We start from the raw sequence: 14814 nt of genomic DNA, 5'->3' as shown, positions 1-14814 counted from the left end.
CACGCATTCAGGATTAAAATGGACCATCTTTCTAACTTATTTTCAAATGGTTCAGAAATACACAACAGATATAAATATTTAGAGAGAGAGTGAGGGAGAAGGGAAAAAAGCAAATGAGAATGTAACAAATTGGTAAATTGAAGTGAAGGGTTTATGAGTATGCTTTGGGCCATTCTTACAACTTTTCTGTAAGTTTAAAATATCATCAAAATAAAATGCTAAAACAAACAAAACTCCGAAACAACAGCTGCAACAAGTACACCAAGACCAGACCCAGCTCAAAGTTCCTGATGACAGATGGGTAGATTTTAGTAAAGTGTGCAGTGATCCTACAGCGCTGAGCGGTGCTGGGCTCCAGCAGGGACAGGTCCAGCCGGGGCCCTTCTCAGCCTGGGGATCTGTTCCTGATGGGTGAGCGGGCTTGGGGCAGGGAGTTTAACAGCTTAGGCAGCAGTTGCAGCCTTGTTGTCAGGATCTGTGGCACAAGAATTTGAGGAATGTGATTAGGGATGCTGAGCTTTTTCTGGGAGGGTTTAGACAGGGTGGGGTCACCTCTGGCCTCCTGAACTCAGCCTGTGTTCTGTGCTCCCTTAGGTCTCCTGGCCCAGCACCCTTTCCTGTTCTTCAGAGCCTCCTTCTCTCTACCTCTTCTTCCAGGCAGCCTTTCCTGACTGACCCAGCTCCCATGTACCTGTCCTTTGAAATCTCACAGGCAGAGACCGAGCCCCCCACCTCTCACCTGGTGTGGACCATTGTCAACTGCTGTATGTGACTGAGGCTGACTCTCCAGCCAGCCAGGAGCATCCTGGGGGCAGATCTGGGATCCCCCTCCCTCTTTTTCTCCCCACAACCCTCAACCTTTCCCTCTTTTGCACAGAGCTTAACCTCAAGCGTGCCAGGAAATCTTTTGCACAAAGCTTAGCCTCAGAGGTGCCAGGGAAAAGCTAAGAACAGATTGACCGGCTCTGATCATTCATTCGAAGGGGACAGAACGGAGACCCCATCCCTTGTCTTGGAATTGTGTATGGCTTTTCTTGGCTGGAGGGGACTCCTTGTAGGAGTCCTTGAAGGGCTGGGTGGCCACTGAAAGGGTTACAGAACAGTATGAGTTCTGACAGTCCTTGGCACACGCTCAGTGGGACATCTCCATCGGCACTGGGAAGCAGAAAGCAAAGGCCTTTTCCCAGGGCCAAGCTCACAGCCTGCAGGGTGGGGGTGGGGGCATGCTGGGATGGGAGGGATCTAACAAGGTGCTGGAGCAGCCCAGGGGCGCGAAGGAGGGGACTTCCTGGGGAAGGGGCTGCAGGAGCACCTTGAAGGACTTCAACAGATGGATAGAGACCGTGTCTTTTATTCTAGAAAGAGGAGTCAGGATGAGCGGAAGCAAGGAACTAGACAAGTGCAGGCTGGCTCAGGGCTGGACTGAGGTGGGGGGCAGTGTACAGTCCTGGGCGGGTCGAATGAGGCTGGAGGGTATGTGGGAGCAAGACACCAGAGGGCCTATTCCTTCCTGCAAAGGAACTCTGTGCCTGTGTGCTTCTGAATTGAATCCTCAACCTGGAATTCTTGGGGGAACTGCCCTGATGCTAAATATCTGGAGTTTACCCCCAGCTCCTCACCCCGCATACCCCAACTCCTAAGCATCCTTAGCCAATGGTCAACTGGTCTCCTTTGCCTTAAGGTGGAAGGAACTCTGAGGTGTAATTGACACTCTAAACTTCCTTGTGGGGTGGGGCTGAGGCTGGGGCTAGGTTTGGGAGCTGAGTAGAGCTGGGCTCCTTCTCTAATCCACTTTGCCCTCTTTACCTGTTTCTCCTGGAGGCACTTCCTTAACAAATCACTTGAACTTGAATCTTCAGTTCACCTCTGGGGAACCTGACCTAAAAGATCTTAGAAGGTCACGGAAGTCTAGACTTGATCCCTCTAAATATAATGGAGTTTAAAAGCAAATACCCCTAGTACCACCTACTCGGTGGTGAAATAAAGTCTTGCTCTAAGGTACTTATGTGCTGAGCTGTACTATCCAAGGATGCTATTCATCTGTTATCTTTAAATCTAGAGTCTCACCCTCGGAAATTTATACCTATCATCTCTAAACCTTACTTCAATGCATGGGTTCTGTGCTGGTTTGAAAGGTTGTATGTCCCCTAGAAAAGCTTTAATCAAAATCCCATTTCGTAAAGGCAAAATAATCCCTATTCAATACCGTATGTTCAAAACTGAAATTAGATCATCTCCCTGGAGATATGATTTAATCATGAGTGGTTGTTAAACTGGATTAGGTGATGACGTGTCTCCACCCATTTGGGTGGGTCTTGATAAGTTTCTGGAGTCTTATAGAAGAGGAAACATTTTGGAGAATGAAAGAGATTCAGAGAGAGCAGAGAATGCTGCAGCACCACGAAGCAGAGAGTCCATGAACCAGTGCTTTGGAGATGAAGGAAAACACCTCCTGAGGAGCTTCATGAAATCAGAAGCTAGGAGAGAAAAGCTAGCAGATGATGCCATGTTCACCATGTGCCCTTCTAGCTGAGAGAGAAGTCATGACTGTGTTCACCATGTGCCTTCTCACTTAGAGAAACCCTGAACTTCATCGGCCTTCTTGAACCAAGGTGTCTTTCCCTGTATGGATGCCTTTGATTGGACATTTCTATAGATTTGCTTAAACTAGGACATTTTCTCGGCCTTAGAACTTTTAAAATAGCAACTTATTAAATTCCCCTTTTAAAAAGCCATTCTATTTCTGGTATATTGCATTCTAGCAGCTAGCAAACTAGAACAGGTTCTTATTGGGATTTATTAAGTATGCAAACATTTCGCATGTTATTACTCAACAGGAAGTGGAAGGGTAAACACTTTCATATGAGACAGAATCAATGCAAGAAGATTCACTAAATCTAATAAGCAATTGCCTTGTGACATCAGAATATCAACAGGTTCCTGAGATATAAATTATCTTTTTGTTTTGGCTTTAATCATGATTTCAGTGCAAGATCACGAGATTATTTTTCTTTAAATTAGCTGGGATTGGTCACCAACCAGCCCTTTCATCTTTACTGATGGACTTCTAGAAGAGCTGTTCTTGTAGAAAGTTGCTGATGCAGTCTGCATTAGAACCTCTGACTCCTCATTTCTTGCTGACTGTTTGACAAAATTTGGATTTTGTTTGCATTGCAATTTTTTATAGAAATTATGTAACAGATTACTAGCATTCTCTATCAAGAAACTTTCGAGTGTGTGTGATTTTCGTGAGAGAGATGTTTTATGGAGACTTTGAAATTTTTTAATCTCCATAAATTTTTTGAACTGAAGCAGGAATATGTGTGCTCCCTCTGGCAAAAGTAACATTCAGAGAGACAGCAACTACAATCATGATAATCAACAAACAACAAAGCTTAAGTGCCCTGGAGTTTCCTCTGGATAGTCCTCTGTTTTTGGAGGTGGCTGTTGGTGGAAGGAACATTGCCTACAAATGTCACTGGGACAGGGTAATAAAAAGTTGTCAGTTAAAAGTTTTGTTTCACTAAGGATGAGTTCCAGGGCAGAGGAGTCTTTTTGATTTTGAAAATGCCTCCATTGCCCTTTTTGGTCATGAAAGATGAACTTAGGATGGTCTAGAAAGGAGGTGGGTGAAAGAGACCTACTCTTCTTATGTAAAATAATGGAAATTCCTGGTTTCAGTTTGGCATCCCAAGATGGAGAAGAGGTAGGAGGGCTGGGACTTGGGCTGAGACTTGTCCCAGGAACTCAGAACAAGAAAAAGATGGGAAGAGGGGACATGGACTGTCCTGATAGGCCATGAAAGACTTCCCTGTAGTGGGGAATGGGAGAACGGTCAGTGGATGTCAGCTATAGTTATCCTTGGTTACATCAGAAGTCTGTCACGCACAATAGCCTGTTGTCAGTGGCGCCTGGGGAATGAAGGAGGTGCCGTGTCTGTGAGTGGATCAAGGGCTGGACAGAGGTCAGCAGCTGCAAAAAGCACAAGGGTGTAGCACACATTTCTTTGTTTTTGTGCCAGAATGGTACTGTCCTTCCGAAAGAGGTTCTCTCCTCTACTCCAGTATTTCTTGACCTTTTTTCACCATCACCCCCCAAAGGAGCCAGTTTAGACACTTTTTTCCTAATTGCCTCACTGCTGTGAAATTTTAATACCAAATATAATATACTTCAAACTGTGGCTCTTTGAAGGGCCATGCAATAGTGTAATATCTAAATTAAATTTTGCCCTCCCCAGAATCAACTTTCACCATCACCACCATAGAAATGGTATGGTTTATGCCAACCCTGTGATTTGATTGGCAGCTGGCCACAGTTGACTGGCCCAGAACAACTTGACCAGGCTGGACAAAGGAGGATACTTCACCCCGCTGAGCGCGGTGGATTGGGTCAAGGATGGACGGGCAATCCGAATTGACTCAGTCCGAGCCCATCCCTGGGATTTTTGAACTTTGCACCAAGAACCCAAGGAGTTCTGGCCAACACAGAAAGGATCTGGAATTGAACATGAGCAGAATTCAGACTAAAAGGTGACCAGGAAAATGTGTGATGCCACAATCCCATTTCTGGGAATCAGGATTGTTGGGGAGAGCCTAGCCTTTCTGTAAATCTAATGGATGGGGCAAGGGAGTCATTATGTGTGGCAACAAAAGGAAAGAGTGACTTTTGAGGGCTAGAAGACTTAAGGACACAGGCTGCATGTGTCTCTGAGCAGGGGAGGGACAGGGTTGGATCTCATTTTGGAAGATTCGCTCTGGCAGCAGGGTGGTCTTGGGGTATAGATGTCAAGTCTGAACTTACGGGGAGCAGAGTGGTCACTTGTGGTCAGGCAAGAGTCCAGTTAGGGGTCTGAGAGTAAAGCCGGGCATGCATGAAAAAGGAGATGCAAGCCAGACTTCCTGTCCTGCTTCTGGACCACCGCCCTGACCTTGTCTCTTGACTAGGGCTGAGATTACTCAGACTCGGTGCCACTGCAGACAAGATGGCTGGAGTCACACAGGGAGAGCCCCCTCTCTGACTTGGCAGCCAGATGATGTCCCCAGCTTTATGAGGCTGTCTCCCTGTTTTAGCTGCGGTCATACTAATTTAGCCTCTGACTGCAGAGTCTGCTCATGCTAGGCAATTTTGGAACACAATTTTATAGCATTTGTTGAACATTCAGGCATTGATTTTGCTCATTTTTTTAGGTATTTTTATTTTGTGGATTCTGTGGGATAGTACTTTGATCCTTTTGGTTCAGGGAGCCCGGTTCTGAGCATGAGCTAGGATGCAGCTCTGTTGTCACGTCTCTAAAGAAAAACAAATCCTTATCTTTGACTAATAGAGATTACATCAACTCGTATGAGTTTTTACCTGCCTGTGAAGGCAGCCTTGAACTGTGCACCTAGAAAACAGTAGGGGATGGTATTTTCTGGAACAGCCCGACTGCAGTGCCCCGTTGCCTGGAGGCCTCAGGTCTTGGTTGTCCTGTCTATGGCTTCAAAGTTATCCCTCCATCCTTGTGCAGCCTTCTCCCTGGAGCAGGCACTGTAGGCTGGGCCAGACAGAAACCCATGGAGAAGACCCAAGCACTGGCCGGTCCCTGGAGAAGGGGTGACCTATGGGGGCCCCTCTGCCTGCTCTCGTGTTTGCTTATTTGCTGTGACCCTATGATGTGTATCTTTCTCCTACCACCCCTTTCCTCTCAGGTCCTCTACCTGCAAAATAAGACGGGCGCACTATCTTGGAGGGCCAGTGTGAGGATCACAGGGGAGTGTGCGTACATCCGCGTGGTAGGAATATGAGTGCATATCATTATTGCCATTTTGTTTCTCATGTTTCAAAGTCAACAGACATTGAGGACCTAGTATATGCCAGACCCTGTGACAGGCATGGCCAGGGGGGAGCCTAGAACAGAGTAGGTTCTTCACCAATGTCTGCCAAGTGAATGACTGAGTGGGAGTGCCTGCAGGAGTTCCCGGGCAGGAAGCAGGGAGTAGTCCAGATCAGAGGGCAAAATCTGGACGTCCCCACCTGCTACTTTCTGTTCTGGATTCTTACGGGAGCCTGGGGCTGGCAGGCAGACAAGTGTGCTTGCTGTGAAATCAACACATATTTACTGAGCGCCCTGCAAGTGCAGGGAGCAGGGGTAGAACACACAGTGGCTGTCTCTGCTCTGAGAGGGGAGTGGGCATGGGGGCTGTGGGAGCCAGCCCCGGGGTCAGGGAAGGCAGGATAAAAGGCTGAGGGTGAAGGTAGTTAAGGTAGAAGGAAGGACTGATGCAAAGGCTCAGGGGTGCAAGGGAGTGTGGTGGTTTCATGGACCTGCAGGTCGTCTGCAGATGAGGTTGGGGGATTGTTGAGAGGTGAGACTGAGCAGCCGGCAGAGCTCAGGCTCCAGGGAAGTGGGCTGGGCGAGGCAGCCTCTGACATATCAGTCATAGAAGGACATGACCAGATTGGCATTTGGGTAAGAGCTGTGTGGGGAATGGATTGGATGCAGGGAGGCCAGACTTTGTAGGTGAGAAGTGGTGGTGGCGTGAATTCTGGTCCTGATGCTGCTACCCAGAAGACATTGGAAAGGTCCACAGCTGTTCCTCAATTCAAATTTCCATTTGAGGGGTGCAAGGGTGGTTCAGTGGTAGAATTCTCGCCTGCCATGCGGGAGAGCCAGGTTCGATTCCTGGTCCATGCATTTCCCAAAAAACAAACAAGTAAGCAAAGCAAACAAACAAACAAAAAAACAAACAAAAATTCAACAAAAGGTACTGCAATAAGGGGATACTCACATGGAGAAATAATGAATGTGGCCCCACCATACAGCATACAAAGGAAAAAGAAAAATTTCCATTTGACAGGAGGGGAGACTGAGACCCAGTGAGGCCTTGTGCCCTGCACAAACAGGAGGCCGCTCCTTGAAGGTCTCTTCCTCTGCTACTCAGCTGCCTCCTTTCCTTGCTCCTCTCTGCCTAGTAGATCTGGTCCCCTCGAAACAAGACAAGCCGAGGAGACAGGTCCTACTTTCTCTGCTGGACAAGGCCTTCTCTGCTGCAGGTGACTTGTGGTGACTCTGAGCTCGGGCTTCCACAGGGGACAGGAGCCCCAGACGGCAGGCTAGTAAGAGATGAGCTGTCTGTGTGAATGGCAGGGTCAGGGACTCAGCCCTGGGTTGGGGATGGATCCGGCCCAGTGGCTGGGTGGCTTGGGGGGAATGTGATTGAGCGTGGAAATGAGGCCAAGGGCTGACTGTGCCAGCCTGGCCAGGAAGGAGGGTGGCATTTTCTAATGGAGTCGTTTGAATCCAGAACAGCTGCTTCCGTTTGGGCCACAGGAGGACACAGAAGTAAGCTGGAGGAAACCAGAGCCTGGATGCCACATCTATTTGGACTGCCCTCCTGGTGGCCAGCGGGCTGGGGCAGGGCATGTGGCAGTGAGCCGGCGGCTGGGAGAGTTTGTCCTCCGCCTACCTCGCATGGCCTCTGAGCCTGGCCTGGGAGGAAGGTGACCAGATTCCAGTGCCTTGGAAACAAGATTTACCTCTGGCCTTTGGGCCATTCATCTGTTCAGTGGAGTCACAAATTATGTCCCCTGCTAGGCTGCCTCATGTCACCCCCAGTCAGGATCCTTAGGGACCCAGCCCCCCCCCCCCCCCCCCCCCGCTGGGGCTTTACCCAGTCCTTGGCCACTCCCTGGGCGGGGAACCCTTCAGACCAGACCCTCTGACAGCCATCACAGCCCACTAAGGGGTCCGTTCCATTCTGCTCCCTCGGCCCCAAGCCAGCTATTTCCTCAGCTGCTCCTGGAACAAGACAAGGCCCTGCAAAGCACAGGTTAGGGGCCGTCAAGGCCAGGACAGCTAAAAGCTAACGCCTTGTGACCCCCCTCCCAGTTTCCCAGTTTATACAAAAATTGTCAACAGTGCTGAAGGCTAGAAATAAGCCAGAAACAAGGAGACATTGACCTAATCAAAGCTCAGAGAAAGGCCGGCTCAGGACGCTGGGCTCATTGTATGCTGTGACTTGCGGCCAACACACCTTGTTCTGTGAGAAGGAGAGAAGCTACGTCCCCATGTGAGGGCTGCTCCACCCCAATCTCTCTCTCTCATCGCATGATGGCAGTGGTCCCCCGGGATTTAAGCTGAGTTGGTATGAGCGCTATTTGTCCTGGGGGAGGACCAGTGACCTCCCCTGGCGTTTCTGGAGCCCAGGGAGTTCATGTTCTCAAGGCCACCTCTTGTCAGTCTCAGCTCCTGGGGCCCCTGCTCCCATGCGCGTCTCTTCTCTAGGGCTGGCACAGATGCACACGTGGGCTTTTCCCCAGCCTCCCGACTGGGCAGGGGTGCAGCCGCTCCTGCCGTGGGAAGCTCTGCCGTGAGACTGCGCTCCGCCTTACTGGGTCAAGTAAGCTGTTCCTTGCTGGCTACGCCTGGATCTGCCATCTCCAGCTTACTTAACTCTGCCAGGCCCAAAACCCACCGGCCCTTGCCAGGGGACAGAGTCCACAGTCACCGGAGTCCCTGCAGTCTGCTGGGAGATAGGAAGGGAGAACTGTCTCCACCCTTCTGCTTTTCCTTGGTTAGGGGCTGTGGGAGCCCTGCAGCGGGGTTGCTTGGGTGCCAAGTGCCGCAGGGACAAATCTTGGAAGGGATAGGCGTGCCCACGGGCCTGCCCTCCGCGACTGACTGTCCCGGGTCTCAGAGCAGCCTCGCCATTTAGCTTTTGCAGCCCCACGCTTGTGGTTCACATGGGCTTGAGTGTTTGTGACCCAAGCGTGAGCTCGGTTTGGGTTTTCTGGGAGCCTCCTGGGCCCCATGTGAACACAGGGATGCTACTGGCTGGCGGGCAGGAATCGCGTGTCCAACTTCTTCCTCGGTGCTGGAGAAGCTCACGTCCAGTGTGCCAGTTCTGTGGCCGTATCACCACCTTGTGAGAGGAGTTAACCCTCAGTCAGGGTGGTATCAGGATTTCTTACCTGTTTCTCTGTGCTTTCCGGTATTTTCCAAAATTGTGCAAGAGTTATATGTTTTATTTTTTTTTAAGTAAGCAAACATTTATTTAAAAATGTAAAAACTAACATGTAGAGGGGGAGGTGCAAGCAGGGCTTTCCCACGGGCCTCCTGACCAGGCATTCCCCCACCTCACAGCTCTGTCTCATGGTGGGACGTGGGGGGCGGGCTTTTGAGGCCAGTCAGAGACCTGGAAGCTGTGGGCGGCAGGGAGAGCAAGGTCCCTGGCTGAGTCGGAGCCTGGAGCCTGGTGTGCCTGGCCCCCCTTCACATCCGGGCCCCCCAGCGCGGCGGGAGAGGGACCCCTGGGAGGTGTGTGTCAAGGTCAGGCCAGGACAAAGCACTCCCTAGGCCGGCCTCAGAAAGAACAGGCCAGCCCGCTAATGGCCGGGGACGTCCATTCTCTGGAGACTGGCTGAGGAGCTACAGCCAGGGTTTCTCCCCAGAGAGTCTTCCCAGCCGCCTTGCCCTTGTGGCCTGGCAATAACGAGTCAGGCCTTCCTCGGATTCCTTCAGTGTGCCCTGGGAAGGCAGGACGTGGAGACTCAGGCCCACACTCACTGGCCCATCGATTTAAGGGCATGAGAGATGAGGGTGGAGGAGAAGCAGAGGAGCAAGCCAGGGCCAGGCCAGGCTCTGTTTTCAGGGAGGTGACTCACTCACAGTCAGTGGACAGCCTGGACTGGGTGTGAACTCAGAGCTGCGAGTTTGGAACTAGAACTGTCAGTGAAACCTTCCCAGAAATGGGTTGCAGGTGGGTGTAGAGGCAATGAGAACTGAAGGATGGGTATAGTTGTATGGGGGGGGTGGGGACAAGAGGGTAAGATCTCCCACTGCTCTGTGCCCTGGGAAGGCCAACACTCTATTCTTAGAAAGAAGCATATTTTAATGAAGAAGTTGAAACCATACTCAAACCCTTGACTTCTGCACGACCAAAAAACAAACTGTGAGTTACCTGAAATTGTAATAATAGCTAAGGCAGCTAATATATATATATATAACCTTGCTCTCCTTTAGGCATGATCTATAAGGTTCTTTTTTTTTGGCATGGGCAGGCACCAGGATTTGAACTCAGGTCTCCAGCATGGCAGGTGAGAACTCTGCCACTGAACCACAGTCTCCCCACCCTCTTAGGTATGATCTAAATTCCTTTGTACCTGTCGTATTTAATCCTATTTAATCCTCACAAAACCTTCCTGTTATACATGTCTGAGGGACTGAGGCACAGAGGGCTTAGGCCAGGGGCCCAAGGTCACAGAGCTAGTAAATGGCAGACCTGAGATTTGAGCCTACCTGAGTGATATTTCTAAGAAACTGCAGACTTCTCCCACAGGAAAGTACTGTAACATGGTGTTTAAATCAGACTCCTAACCCAGACTGCTTGGGTTCAAATCTCAGCCTCAGGGCTGACTATGAAATGGGAACCTGGGGTGGGATGCGTCAGCTCCCCTCCCCCAACAGTCCTTCCTCCGAATTTCCGAGCCCACCTGGCCATTAGCCACCAGCTCCTCCTGCTGCTCTTCCAAGACGGCTATTTGTGGAGTAAGAGTTGTAATTTCACTCAAAAAACCTTCTTCTTTCCTTAGGAAGGATAATGGTCTCAAACCCGGTGATAATAGGAGGTATTTGTGCAGAGAACCTTGTCTCCTCATGCAATCTGCGAATATTCTCTTTGGTGTGTACAGAGAATATTGACAAAGGAAATTCAAATTGTCCTGCTTTCCCTCCCGGCTGCACAGTGAGAAGGGGAAATTGGATTTTGAACATGGCATGAATACTGTCACAGGTGTCCCCAAATATTGACTCAGTGAAGGCTTTTATATCATATGCACATGGTGGGGGCTCAATAGAAAGTGGTCGAAGCCAGGTTGCCCGGGTTAGAAGCCTGTCTGTCGCGTTCTGGCTGCGTGACCTTGGGCTCTTTGGGTCACCACTACCTTTTCGGTCAAGGGGAGGTAATGGTAATACTTATTATAGATAGGACTACCCTCTCAGATTGCTTTGAGGATTACAGCAGGTAATCAGTGCTGTGTTAGACCAGTGCTGGCCCATAGGACACTCCAACCAAAGACCAGCTGCTGCAGGCAGTGGCTTTATGTGGGAAAGTGAGTGGAAAATGTGGCCGGATGGAGGAAGTCGCACTGGCCACCCTGCAGACCTGGCCTCCTCCCAACCACAATTGGCATTGATCTTTCGCAGATTTTTGCATCATAGTGAAAGTCTAGTGACAATTGGTCACGTAATACACAGAATCAGAGAACTTTGCAAGTGACATCAGAAAAGATCTTCTTAAATATGGAAGCCAAGACCCAGAGGGGAAGGGCTTGCTCAGGTTTTCAGAGCTGTGGCCCCATCACAGCTCTGATGTGAGTTCCTTTAGGTGGGAGGCTGCACAGCTGCTCCAGGGTGTTTTCTCTATTGAAGGCTGCTGGTCCTTTGAATAGAACCAACGGATTGCCTTTAGGAAGAAGGAAACACAACTCCAGTTAGCAAGTTTGTCACTGAGGTGCTAGAATTCACTACTATGGAGAAACAGCAGCCATCAGTTTAATGGTCAGAACTCCTAGCCGTGCAACTGATTAACCATGGGGATACTTGCTCTCACTGCTTTATGTTCTAGCCATTGGTGACTGAACAATATGCATTTTCCAGATTATTAGAACCACAGTGATGATATTGCAGGACCCAGAGACACCTCTCTGTTCAGTTCACAAAGTGGCAAAGCAACACCCAGAGAAATAGTATTTGCTTCCTAACTACTTACTGTAGATTTAAAACTGAAACCCAGAATTGCTGACTTCCCAATGGAGATGCCAGCTGTGAGGAAACAGTTCTCTCTCACAAAGCTTCTGCCTAGTGATTTTCTCAGCAGCCATGTTTGAAAAATATTTCGTGAAGTAAAGGTCCTCTACACAGAAAATTACAAAATATTGTTTAAAGAAATTAAAGAAGATCTAAACTAAGATGGAAAAACATTCCATACTCATGGGTAGGAAGGTTGAATGTCTTCAGATATCTATCTTACCTAAATTGATCTATAGATTCAATGCAATGCCAATCAAAATTCCAGCAACCTATTTGAAGACTTGGAAAAGCTAGTTATCAAATTCATTTGGAAGGGAAAGAAACCTCAAATAGCTAAGGATAGTCTAAAAGACAAGAGCAGAGGGGGAGGATTAACATTTCCTGACTTAAAGCTTATTACAAAGCCACAGTCATCAAAACAGCATGATACTGGAGCAAAAATAGAAGTATTTGTCAATGGAACTGAATTGAGAGTGTGGAGATTGACCACCAAATTTACAGTGAATTGATCTTCAACAAGGCCCTCAAATCTACTGTTTGGGGACAGAATAGTCTTTCCAATAAATGGGCTTGGGAAAACTGGATATCAATAGTCAAGAGAATCAAAGAGGAACCATGTCTTACACCTTACACAAAAATGAATTCAAAATGGATTAAAGACCTACATATAAGAGCTGGTACTATAAAACTCCTGGAAGAAAACATAAGGAAACATCTTCAAGACCTTGTAATAGGAGGTATTTTCCTGAACGTTATACCCAAAGCACGAGCAGTGAAAGAAAAAACAGATAAATGGGAGTTCCTCAGAATCAAAAGCTTTTGTGCCTCAAAGGATTTTGTCAAAAAGATGAAGAGGCAGCCAACTCAATGGGAGAAAATATTTGGAAACCATACATCAGATAAAAGTTTGATACCCTGTGTACATAAAGATATTATATAATTCAACAACAAAAGCATAAATAACCCAATTATAAAATGGACAAAAGATAAGAATAGACATTTTTTTCTGAAGAACAAATAAAAATGGCCAAAAAGCACATGAAAAGTTGCTCATCTTATTTAGCTATAAGGGAAATGCAAATTAAAACTACAATGAGATATCATCTTATACCTGTAAGAATGGCTGCCATTAAACAAACAGGAAACTACAAATATTGGAGGAGATGTGGAGGAATTGTAACAATTATTCACTGATGGTGGAAATGTATAATGGTACAGCCACTAGAGAATACAGTTTGGTGGCTCCTCAGAAAATGAAACACCAAGTTGCCCTATGACTTGGCAATACCACTACTTGGTCTATACCCAGAAGAGCTGAAAGAAGTGACATGAACAGACATTGCACACTCTGTTCGTAGTGGCACATAATGATTGCTTCACACTCACTACAAGATGGAAGCGATCCAAGTGCCCATCAACAGAGTGGCTAAACAAAATGTGATATATGCATACGATGTAATACTATGCAGCAAGGGGAAATGAGGTCCCAAAGTATGTAACAATGTGCATGAACCCAGGACATAATGCTGTGTAAAATAAGCCAGACACAAGAGGATAGACACTATATAATCACAATATTTTGACCCTGGTAAAGATGACAATGTCAAGGCTCAGGAGAGCCAAACAAGTTGCTCTGAATAATAGGTCAAGAAGTGATTGGCTCCTAGACAGAAAGGGAGAGCAGCTGCCTCTGATATTTTGCTCTCGTATGACCTGGATGAAGATTTGGGGGATAGATGGGGAATGTGGCAGTCTCCTGCCCACCTTCCCCTCCCTCCTTCCATCTTCTTCTCTCTCTCCTTTTCTCTTTTTCTTTCTCTGTCTCTCTTTCTCTTTTTCTTCCCAAAAATAAAATCACAAGAAAAATAAAGTAACAAATAGCACACATCAAAACAAAACAAAACAAAACAAAACTAGTGCCTGAGTCCCGCCCAGAGATTCTGATTTAGTTTGTCCAGGTTGTGTTGGGCACCAGTGGTCTAAAGTTTAGACGATAGTTGGGTAAGTAGATCATTTAAGATGGGAACCCATAGGTACCAGGAGGAATGTACAGGAATGCTTACAGCAGCATTGTTTACAAAAGTTCAAAATTAGAAAAAATTTAAATGTCCTTCAGTAGGAGAATGGATAAAACATAGGTTCACTCAGTAGAATACTATACAACAGAAAAAAAGTGAACGAAATGGTCTACAAACACCAACATGAATATTTCTCAGATAATGTTTGGCAAAAAAGCAAGGTTCTGAGTGACAGGTACAGTAAACATTTATATAAAATGTACATACATGCAATATTTATATACACGCGTGAAAAAATATTTCATAAAGTCCCGCAACTCTGTCCCTTGGAGAGGTGTGTTCCCCACCCCCCCACAAAGACTCAGGAAAGATGATTTGATGCTTATTCTGAATTAGGACGTACAGACAGGGGTGAGAGCTGACCCCTGGGTGAAGGTGAGGATAAGCAGATAGTCTCCTTTGTCTGGTGTGTGACCTGAGACCCAAACACTCGTTAGAGGAGCCAACCCAGGGCCACTCACATGGGCATCCCAGATGAGCCTAGTTTGTGAGCTGTTTGCTCCCTATAGTAAGTACAGAAATTGAGAGTATATGTTTAGAAAACTTTATAGCAATTGACAAAGCAATTTTATGCTTGCTGATTCTAATAATAATAAATGCAAACATATATTTGTATGCCTTTGCATTTTATTTCATTTTTTCTTGTAATTTCTTTTTACTGTATTTCCCCATAGTATTGATTCACAATCAATTGATGATAATAAGAAAAAAAAATAACGATCTTTCGCCATAGATGGAGTTTGAGAAGCTCTGCTGCCTGGGTTCCTCTTCTATCGATTCTTAGGCAATTGATCAAGGCTGTAGCCAGATGGTTCTGATTTGCAGTAAGGGATGCATCAGCATCTCCTGAAATTTTTTAGAAATGCAAATTCTAGGGCCACACCCCCGACTCATTGAATCAGAAGCTTTGATGTTCTGCCATTTGTGTTTTCAAAGCCCTTGAGGTTA

At 47.3% G+C, this 14814-nt stretch overlaps 1 protein-coding gene across 1 annotated transcript in view; it reads right to left on the bottom strand.

The window, feature by feature from the left end:
• Positions 1 to 7151, bottom strand: part of CRHR2 (corticotropin releasing hormone receptor 2) — a 50112-nt gene extending 42961 nt beyond the window's left edge. Inside the window, exon 1 of the mRNA XM_077120574.1 lies at positions 6768 to 7151. Coding sequence (XP_076976689.1) covers positions 6768 to 6797 — 30 coding nt within the window. The 5' untranslated portion in view covers positions 6798 to 7151. The remainder of the gene's footprint in view (positions 1 to 6767) is intronic.
• Between the last annotated feature and the right edge of the window lie 7663 nt (positions 7152 to 14814).

This window comes from Tamandua tetradactyla, chromosome 1 (genome assembly GCF_023851605.1).
Source record: "Tamandua tetradactyla isolate mTamTet1 chromosome 1, mTamTet1.pri, whole genome shotgun sequence".
Lineage (NCBI taxonomy): Eukaryota > Metazoa > Chordata > Mammalia > Pilosa > Myrmecophagidae > Tamandua > Tamandua tetradactyla.
Note: the sequence above shows the minus strand (reverse complement) of the source record. Positions and strands in the feature narration are given on the sequence as shown.